General features: G+C 45.8%; 1 protein-coding gene across 1 annotated transcript in view; it reads right to left on the reverse strand.

The window, feature by feature from the left end:
- Positions 1–9,084, reverse strand: part of traf4a (tnf receptor-associated factor 4a) — a gene marked incomplete at both ends in the record, with an annotated part of 31,549 nt that extends 22,465 nt beyond the window's left edge. The window contains one exon of the mRNA XM_080844261.1: positions 8,942–9,084. Within this exon, the coding sequence (XP_080700387.1) occupies positions 8,942–9,084 (143 nt within the window). The remainder of the gene's footprint in view (positions 1–8,941) is intronic.
- Between the last annotated feature and the right edge of the window lie 2,347 nt (positions 9,085–11,431).

Below are 11,431 nucleotides of genomic sequence, written 5' to 3' on the forward strand. Positions count from 1 at the left end.
AAGAGATTAAAAAAAGGCACCCATTTCCCTTACCCTAACTATTTCTTCAGTCACTCCATGTCATGTCTCACAGCACTAGTTAAAGTGTAGCTACGCTCAAGTAAAATATGTATGTGCTGAGGATTCTGTTAATATGTAAATGTAGGGACAGGGTAGGGTTTTCGGTAGCAATCTATCAAAGTTGTGCACTGATAAGCAGGCTGATATTGTATTAATAGTAAAGCTACAATATAAAACAGGGCTATGGCGGAGTGAGGGAATGTCTGTGTGTTTGTTCCCACCATGCACCAGTCAGACCAGCCATGTGGTTCCGTGGCCATGGTAACGAGAGAGGAGGAAGGTGAGACAGTGTGTGTGTGTGTGTGTGTGTGTGTCAGGATGAGCCGTGGGTGAGTCGCAGGGGTGTGCAGCAAGTGTTGGCCAGATCTGGCGCAGAGCTACAAGAGACCGACACGACGAGCCACAGCTCCCCCTCACCATCCCACACTGCGTGCAGGTGAACACACAAACACACATTTACCTCTTTTTCATATCCCTTTCTTTAATATGCAAGGCAAGCATTCAGAGTGTGTTCACAACTGCCGCTAATTTGATAATGGCAGTTCAGGTTCAGCACGCATTTCCCCGTCCCCCCACCCTTCCTTTGTTTGGCTGTGCAAAGCAGTGACGTCATGGCTCTCTTTGTCTCACGGTATTCTGAACGTGTGGCTTCTGTCGCTTACGCGCATTCAGTCCGACCGACCGTCCCCGGCAAGAGAAACTGCGGGGCCCTATTCGTGTAGAGGAAGTGATGGCTTTGAAAAGCGGTTGCCACGCGCGGCTAATCATGCACGGCCCCGATCAACAGAAAACCTCTAACAAAAAAAAAAGCCATCTAACAAAAGGATACAAATAAAGACAGTCATCGGCTACTAATTATTATTTCCTGCTGGACTCGACTAGGGCGTTAGTGTCCAAACAATAAACAAAGGCGGTGAAGATTGAAGTGGACTAGCGCAGACAGATACAGAGAGGTGGAGTGTGTATCCAAACAGAGACAAATGAGCGTGTGGCATTTTTTTTTGCGGATGCGTTTAGATCGGACACAGCACAAACACACATTCATCTCCGACGGACAGGGAGACGGCTGCATCTGGCCCTTTACGTCAGGAAGTGGCTTTATTCCAGCCAGCTCTTTCTCAGATCAATCAATGGCACGTCTGTGCATCTGAAAGGATGGGACGAGGGCTGGGGGGGGGGGGGGGGGCTGGCTATGGTTGTGTGCTGTTGACATATTTGAAAATGAGCAATGAGAGCAAGTGTGGGAGTCACACCAACAGAGATGGAGGCCGATTTGAGAGGGTCTTTCAGCTAGCTGCCGGAGTGGCTAAAGAGTAAATAGGCCGGATCTGATGCAAAGGGATTGTGTGTTAGGGGGGAGATCGTCAGGAAGGAAGCGATCACAGGGAGCCTTTCACTGCGTCTCCAGAGAGGAAGAGAGGGTAAGTTCACCAATGACCTCCAACAGCCGGGGCCCTGGTGCGGACGCGGTAACGCTCGGTATAGTGTGCGCCCTCCCTCTCTCTGGGCCAAGAGCTTAACCGAGCTGCAGGCACCTGTTCTTTTCTGAAAGGACCCCTTTCACTCCGACAGGTGCAGTGGATGGAGACGGGAGGGGAGAGTGGTGCAGGGAGTTACCCCCCCTCCAAACACCATCTCCGACAGTAACCCCCCCCCACACACACACAGGGTAGCACCCCAGCTGGCAGTCTTTCAGCCCCTCACTCACAGATTCCACACATGCCTGGACCTCAGCCACGCCACCAGGAGGTTTTTCAGGCCAGTGGTCACTCAGCTGTCTCAGCTGCTCTCAGCTACTTCCTCCCTCCCCCACAAAGCCATCTTTCACCAGGGGAGTCTCCGAGAGGCCTCTGAGGGCAGGATGTGTGGATGTCTATAAAGCGCTGATGAAGATAACTACCTGAACCTGTCTAACATTCAGATCTCATTGGTCAATGGAGGTGTTTCTCCTCAGAACACCTCCATTGACAAGACCGTTGCCACAGGCAACCAGTGTTATAGTGCTAACTATGCAGTTTTAATTGACAGCAGTGGAGGCCAATCAATTCCGCTGGTCAGTTTCAACACCACTCTTAATCAGATCTTCATCAACATATGGTTGTTAATTTAACAATAATGATCATCAGGCTGTGGATTACTACGGACATATTTCACAGACAACAGACAGTCCGATCCCCAAACACAGAATGGCTGATTTATACTAATGTGGTATAATGTTACATGGTTGGAAATGAGCTGATCAGTGATATTAAACCCTTTGTTGACTACACAGTTCCCTAAAGTTCCTTATGCTTTTGCAGCCCCTATGATAATTTGTGATCAATTATTAATTGTCTTTTGTCAGTAATTATGTCACATTATGGAGGTTTCTGTCATGTCCTCTTTACTCCACTAAACTAATACGACTTCTTCTTCTTAACTAATACAAAACATGAGCGTAACATAATGTGGTGTGTTTCTGCTAGTGCTCATGTGAGTTGTGAGTATGTGTGTGGGTGGTTTGGTGTGAATTTTGCGTGTGTGTGTGTGTGTGTGTGTGTGTGTGTGTCCATGCATCCACAGGGGGCTTCTGTGCAAATGTTTTGGCAACACAAAGCAGAGCAGCAGTTGAAGAAAGAATATCAAGCGCAAACTGGTCCATGGGCGCAGTGGGTGAGATGTCCACTGTGAGTTCTTTATTTAGCCTCGTCCACGCACCTCCTAAAATTATCTTTCTCTCTCACACACCCTGGACTTGTTAAACATTTGGCCTGTTCTGTATGTGGTCATCATTGTTGTTGTTGTTGAATGTGAACTCAGAATCTGGCACACCGCAATACAATTTAAAATGTAGTAGGTCAACAACAACAAAAAAGAAGAAAAAAGGATAAATCTATTCTGATTTACTCTACAGCATTAGAATGTAGGTGACTTTTGCAGATTACACACAAATGCCCATTTCTGGCAAAAATAAGCATGACAGGATTGTCTGGTAAACTGTAAGAGATTTTTCTCTCTCTATTTCATTTACTCTCTCTTTCTCTCTCTGCTCTGTCTCTCTCTCTCTCACTCACTCTCTCACACACACGCAATATTTCACTCAACTCACATGCAATCACTCACTCCCTCTCTTGTAGCAAGCACAATCACAAATATTCATGAAACTGCACCGTACATGCCCTAGGACCTTGTTTAGGCAACTAACCAGGTTGCATGGTTGTATGGCAGAGCCCCGGCCCCAGCATGCCGGAGGCACGAGGCAGAAGGTGCCATGCTGCATAGCTGGAATAGCTCCCTCATTGTATAGGTGCAAAAGGGGAGAGAGAGTTGTTTCCACAGGGCAGGGGGGGCGGCATGTAGAGACTTGTCCAAAGGTCTTGGCAAACCGCCATGTGCCTCCTTTTACAAATTGCTGTCCAACAAATTTGCGAGCAAAATCAGCTATTCGGGAGCAGAAAAAAAACCTAGTATCACCAAGTGTGTGTGTTGGTGATGGGTAAATAGAAGACAAGGAGACATAGCCATTAAAAAAAACAAAGAAAGAAAAAAAACAATGAGGAATTCGAAGTGGCTGTCCACTGCACATTGTGTGGTGTGAAGTCACTTGAGTGTACTATAGGCTCTGGGCTTTCACTTGAACACTTAAAGAATGCAGAGCACTTGAGTTTAAAGAACTGTTGAGGCACATTTCTGAACCAGAAGCACGTCCGCTAAAAGTGCTTGATGTGAAAACAACCTGCCGAGCCCTTTGGCTTGAAGCACTACGGTGACGGAGGCTTCACAGCTGCCAGTCTGACGGATGCACAAGTTTCTCTGCAATGTCAAAGCCACAGCTGCACCTCTGTAACCCAGGTATGACCTTCTTGAGACACTGGAGAGCTCCTCTTAACATGACATCACCTAACATTGACAACGCTCTCTTCCCCTGCAGAAATACTCCTTTTACTGTTTGTTGAGGGATGGACGAATATAGGGGCGGACAGACAGATATAAGAAGTAATATTCTCTAATCACAACCTTTAAAACCTGAGTCCAGAGTTCAGACAACTGAACAGGAGAGAATGGGTAATGGAAGGAGGACAGTAGAAGACAGAGAGGAGATAAGGATGTGGTGTGGTTTATTTTTACCTAACGTTTCCACAGTATACAAACCGAAGTGTGTGCTGCAAGCCAGATTCAGATACATTCAAACATTTATGTGTTCAAAATGAAAACCACTACAGGGTGCCCCTGTATTTTGACCTGCAGAAAGCGGACCTGAAAGGAATTAGGAGAACACATGCGGCATCGATCAGTTTGGCAAGGTCGGTCTCCAAACTCAGCAAACTTCTGCCTTGGAGATTCCCGCCGCCCCCACGATTTTATTAGCACTTCCTTCACCGCCGTCGGTGCAAACTGGAATGCCCTGCTTCCGCTGACTCCGAGGCGCTACCTCCGCTTTGATCGGCAAGCCTCTCGCATCTCACTGGAGGCGCCTGGCTTTTCCAAAGGAGCGATTTGGTATCTCAGTCAGCTGCGAGTTCAATGGGGTGAGGGATAGACAGAAAAGCCCTATGTTGCAGAGTCACTGAGACTTCCGCTTGCTTGCCACAGAATTTTCCGGAATCAGAATAAGAGACGCCTTTCATCGGCATCCTCGGCACTCCACACCCTGCACTGAATGAATGCAGACACCTGCACAGGAACGCACACACCCACTCACACACACAACCACACACAGACACACACACACACACACACACACACACACCAGCATCTAAGGAGACAGAGCAGGATGGAGGCAAGGACGTATGCTAACATAAACACACTCACTCAAAACCCCTCTCTTTCACACACACACACACACACACACACACACACACACACACACACACGCACACAGCGCAACTTAGTCTTCGGGTGAGATGGCACAATGCCCACAGAAAACACAGGCTCACAAAGCTCCAGCTGCCAGGTGGCATCTGCGTGGCCCACAGAGCTGGGCACTGTCACTTCCTGGTTCAGTGCGTTCTTACAGAGTCCCTCGCTGTCTCTCCATCTATAGAGGATCTCCATTATGAGCTACCAACTAAATCACACCTCACAATGGACAAGGGTCAATTCATTGGTCTTTAATGAAGTCACACAGCTGAACACACTCTTCTTCAGATGAGCAGAGGCCCAGAACTCTCTTTATATCCTACTGCTATCTAGGATCTTATCAATCATGCCCTCTGTTTCCCTTTAGTTGTTATCATTCAGCTGGGGGCTATACAAAAAGATAAAGAGAGATTATGTAGAGAAGAAAATAACAAAGAGGACAGAAGAAGAACGAAGATAAACAAAAAGAAGAAGAAGAAGAAGCACACGTAGCAAGAGAAGAGGTAGAGAAGTGAAGAAAGTAGGAGAAGGAGGAAAATAAGTAGAAGTGAAAATATGGGATCAGAACAGCCCTAGTGATCCTGAGGAGGCTTCCTCTGGAACAAAAGCAGCGGTTGATTTGTGGCTAGCCCAGGGGCGCATGAGGAGAGGGTGGACAAGCCAGCAGGGCGGCGAAAGTGGGGCCCAGAGTGCCGTGTTGTCACAGGGATAATAACTGCCCCCATTAGCCTTCTCTCCCCTCAGCGGGATGCACCCCAGCAACGGGGTAACTTAGCTCTGGCAACAAGACCCGAGACAGCTTTCGGGGCAGAGCAAACCAATTATTCGTCTGTCAAGAGAAGAAACTGCAGTATTCCCACTGCGAGCCAAAGCAGCGATGCTCCGACACCGCCTCATTCTTACCAAAAGATTTATTACTTAATATACTCTACTGCGTGTGGTCTAGCCTCTCTTTGAATGCTTCTGCCTCTCCGCTGTTTATATTGTTGATGGCCACGGCTTTCCCCACTCAGGCTTTAATGCTCCAAAGAGGAACTGGTCCAATTCCCCTGAGCTCAAAGTTCGCACTGGCCCGCCGTTATGGGTTGCGGAGGCACGTGAATCACACACTTGATTGCAGCAGAGATAAGAGACTGGCTACACCAAGGTCATGGGCGAGGCGAGGCCGGGCCGAGGCTGCAGTTTTATTTACACTTCGCTCCCTTCAGAGGAAACACGGCCCATTAGCACAAGGGAATTCATAACTAGCGGAGGAGGCTAAGGCATGCAGTGTAAGACTAGCCCATCACATGTCTGGAGCAGGCGCCTTGACGCTGATCAACACTATGCCACGAATATATCTATCACACACACACACACAAACACACCTGTGTGTGTGCACTTCTTTTTCCTAACAACACCTTGCGATAGCTCTGTGTGCGTGCGAAGTCAAGCTGAAATGTCTTGGAATTCAATTCATATGGCATAAATACCTAGTGACTCATCTCAAAGGTGTCGTTCTCTTGGAGGCAAAAGGGAGGGAGTGCCATAAAATATCAGTGTGTAGTGGAGGCCTTCCCAAACAGCCTGCGGAATCTTTCTTTAGAGTGTGAGTGAGCGGGTTGGCAAGCCATTAATGATCGCACACAGTCAGAGGTAATACACAGGACAAACTCACTGTCATCACACCCTGAGACGCATGGCGCCCAAACTCTACTCAATAAGGTTTATCAAGATCAGCTTTGTTTGGATAAACTTACTTTGCCATACCATACTGCTGCCTGGTCTAGCAGCTCAGTGAGTTGACATTTCAGCCGATGAAGAGATGGAGCAAAGAGGAAAGGAGCCATTGTTAGTGCTTCAAGTGAGGTTTTGTTGTATAGTAGTTATCTGAGCAAACCACATTCATCTGCAGGGTTGGGGACTGTGTGGAGAGATTTGTGGCGGTCATGAAAGCTGTTGGTGCATAGGGTCATAAGGAGGAGTTCCCCTCTTAACGGCAGAGCAACTGAAAAACTTATCAGAGTCTCTGTTTGTGTGCTCTACAATCGGCAACAACACACTGCCACAACAAGGAGAAACATGGACAGTGACCTACTGCTTTGAAACTGTGTTGCGTGCTTGCTAGAGTTAACATTCCATTCCCTCCTTGGCAGGCCAAGTGATGATTAACTTTCTCTGTCACAACTTCACTCTTCTCAAGAACATCGCCGTCAGCCATCCATATCAGTCCACAGTGCCCTCCTTTGTTTTTTTTGTGCGAGATAAACACAGAGTACAACCAAGACACGTGCTGAAACAGTTCCTTATTTACTGGGACCCACAATAGGAAAAATGCCTCTCATTTTCACCTAATATTTCTCATAATCACAACCCCTCCCACACACACAAAAAAAAGACTTGTCATGTCCTGCCATGCACAGCTCGACACAAAGCAACACCTTTTCTATTTCTATGATAACCAGAGTTTAGTCGGTCAAGCTCAGCCTCAGACGTGACAGCCAAGGCGTGTGAACATCTGCAGCTATATTTGACTGGAGGTCAAACGTGCCACATAGCTGCCATTGGACCTCTTATCTCGCCAACGCAGGGTGTCAACACCGCCCGTGTTTACACTGTATCACTGCTGCTGATGCCGTTATGAGGGGAGACAAAGACCTGCCTTGACTGTGAGCACATGCGTGGCGCACTCAACATGGCATGGAAGGAGCGCACGCCAGAGGGCAAGGAAACCGGTTTGGCAAGTTTATGCTATGTTTAGACCGACAAGGCACAGGACTTGGAAAGTGAAAGGGAATGGCCTTTGATTGCCCAGTGACACTCGTTAAGGTCCCAGTGAAAGAAAGGGAGTGGAACTGCCAAAAGGCAAGCTTGTCCCATTGATTCCGAACACTAATGTGACCATTATAATGAGCCCGATCAATGGCATGTTGTTAAGCATTCAGGCATGGGGAGATTGTACAAGCCACGTGTGTCTCTCTTTCTCTATCTGTATGTGTGTTTATGTGTCTGTACAGTGACTAAGACTCGAATCACTTCTAAGGCAGAGGTCTTCTTGTCCCTGGACACACTGGTGCCCTGGTTTCAATAAAGGAGTCCCACAGTAATCCCACTCTCACCCCCCTTCCAACTCCCAGCTGAGCCCCCATGCCTCGCTCCACATCCCCGTCCCCGTCTCCATGCCTGCTGCCCAGTCACAGCCTCCAGGCAGTAACGACAGACAGGGCCAGAGGTTGGGGCCTCTTCTGCCTGGGTGAGCGATCACATGCACACACTCACTCACAAACGCGTGCACACACACACACACACACACACACACACAAACACACACATTTACCCCTATGCAAACACGCCCACTTTTACAAACACACACACTCTCTCTCTCTCCCAGACACACACACACACACACAAAGGGAAGCAGGAAAAGAATATGTGGGCCCTAAATATGACTGTCAGCTCATTGTCTTGAGACCCGAAAGTAATTGTTTGCATGTGTCAGGGCAATGAGCACATACACACAGGGAAAGGCATGCCTGCCAAAGATCCTTTCAAATACTGGATCCCAACACACAGCATAAACCCCAAGTATGTTGAGAATGAGCGAGTATTAAAGACACCATCTCAATTTAAACATTTGATACTAGAACTGAATAATTCACACTGTACATTGGCTGTCGTTTGACAATACGATGTTTACACATGGAACGTAGATGAATTAAGGGTACACAGCAGGATTACAGAGGATATTTTTCAAATGTAAAGTGTTTTATTTTATGGATGATTGAAAGAAAAAATGTGACTATGCCCGCCAACTGTTATATAAATAACAGGAAGATATGATAGTCTCAATCTTTTGACTCATTTTGTATTAATTTTGTGCATGGCATGTACAGCTTTATCTTATCCAGGAGTCGAATGCCGTATTACCATCTGCAGTAGGCCTACCTTACGTTCTTCAGATTGTCATAGGCTACGATTCCAGTTGTTAAACTTTTTCCTCTTACACACTAAATACGGACGCATGCAACCAAGCGTCAACATGAGGCTGCGACTGGGGTCTTACCTTAAGAATTCTTGAAGACAGGTGTCACAAAATCTGTGTCCGCACGTAGAAACCTGAACGGGTTCTCGCATCGCCTTGCTACATAGTGGACACTGAAACCGTCTCTTGGGTTTCTCCAGAAACTTGTAATCAAACCCCGGCATTGTTGCTGCTCAGTAAGCAGAAGGATATGTTTATTTTCAAGCCTGTTCTTCTTGCCTCCGACACCCCACCGTTTCACCGGGGAGCCGTAAGAAAATGTCCACGGTTTACGCTGCCAGAGTCCGTCTCAGTCTCTGTCTCCTATTCAAGTCCATCCGTCGGGGGCAAATAGATTCTCTATCGATTCCTGGACGAATGCACTGCCTTCACGTCTCTCTCTCTCACGTCGCCGGCTTGGTTGCTTTATGCATGAAAGGGTTAAGAAGAAAGGCCAATCGTTAAGATATCGTATTATCGTACACGAATGTGGCAGTGAACGCGACTGACAAGTATGGTGTTGGGCTATTTAGTAAAAAAAAATATATGCCAAACGAAGCGTTGCTGCGGATCAGTCCTCTCTGACGACCAACTGAGGTAACACTGACAGTCTATGTAGACAATGCCAAGCAGTGCATCCCATCTGTTTAGGTAGACCTAGCCCCGCCTCTAACAGAGTGGGAGGGGTCATATTTAAATCCCATTGACCGTCTGTTTTCGGATCTCCGGGGCAGCTCAATGCCAATAGGCTAGTCTGCGCCGACTATTTAAGCTCCCCGAATCAACTCTGTAAAAACGTATGTTTGTACAGCTCATTCAGTATTCATCGATAGTCACGACAATATAGCCTACGATAATTGAAGTGTCTTATGCTGTTTCTTGGTCTTCCCTTTGTCTCGTCATGATTGTTTTCCTTCGGCTCCTTTCTCTTCTTTATTAATAAGGCAACATGCTATTAATCATCACTTTCAGAAAACCGTAAAAAAGGCGGCTGCTCAATGTATTTCTAGCTTGCAGGTGTATCGAAATTCACAATACAGATTCAACACATCATACAATGACAATTAACTCGAATCACTAATTAGGAAGAGACCTCCCTCTAGCGGCGTTATCGACACACTGGCTCATCAATATTGATTTCATTTTATTTACATATATTTTCAATACAGTTTCGTTTTTATTAAACATACAGCCTTAAACATAAAAGGACATGCAACACGATTATGTCATATTTTACGATGAAAAACGTCAATGGATCACGAAGGAGATGCAATGCAACCCCATTGGTATTGCTCAGACATTACATCATCAAAAATGATGGCATCTTATGGTTCTGGCACAATAACGTGGTAGCAGCAGATGGGGAAAAACACACGTTAAAACCTCTTGTTTGTTCCATTATATCCTTCAACACCACTTCTAAACTAGAGAAGTTTACTACAGTTCTCAATGATCAAAGTCATATTCTCCTTATTACAACATTATGGTGATATCCCTGAATGTTGTCCCCCTTTGCCAACATGCCTAACTTGGGGGATTTTTCCATGGCATATTGGCGTAATACAAGCTCACTCATCAAAATAAATGAGTGCCATTATTCCAAAATGTTGAGGCCAGGACATAAGCCTACTAAAATTTAATATTTTTGCTCCTTCCCCAACTATGAGAGTGAGAATGATTATCTGCTTAGGATAGTCCTAAAATAGGAGCATAATGATAACAATTAAATGACTTTCCACTGAATGGCCAGAACAATGAGATAAACCAAAAAGTACCTGCTTTGTTCATAAATTAACTATAATTCTAACACATATATGGATGAAATTGGGTCATGTGGCATAAACATACATTTGTCATGATGAATAATGCACTCTGCATAGCAAGTGTCCATTAGTTGTTATGGCAATACTTTGGTATGAAACATTGCATAATACTGTTACCACTCAGGCATTCATATATTAGTTCAGTATGACATCTAGAAATCTCTGTACTCAACTTTGGAATGGGGTGGCCTTATGAATGGCACCATTATCATTGAATAGGTCACTTTATTCATATTCATTTTTATACTGCAACAAATATCAGTGCCTGACTATTTACACATGAAAAGTTGGAAAAGTCTTTTTGGACGATGTCAAACTTTGGCAGTAATACAAAATTGTGTTGTGTTGAAACTCCCTTCCTGCCATGCTTACACCAGTCCAGCCTGTTTCTCTTCCTGGTAGGGGAGCGTAAAAAGGCAACCCTGTTTGAGAGACAATTACCCATTTCCTCTTCGAGAAAAGCCATTATTTACCTCTCACGCTTCATTTGATGAGCCTTGAAACTCATATTTACAACAGCTCTGTTCACCCAACAGATACTAGTCCTCAGCATACCAGTATTTTCATTTTTCAGTTTCATTCACTGAACACGAGACCATTTACTGCACATGATGGAATAACACCGCAAAGTATGAAGTGTTTTCCGAAATGCAGCAAGATTCTCCTTTTGTCCATTTGTCCTTCACGCTGCATTTGTCTTCTGTGCTGT

Source organism: Sprattus sprattus (genome assembly GCF_963457725.1).
Source record: "Sprattus sprattus genome assembly, chromosome: 9".
Taxonomy (NCBI): domain Eukaryota; kingdom Metazoa; phylum Chordata; class Actinopteri; order Clupeiformes; family Clupeidae; genus Sprattus; species Sprattus sprattus.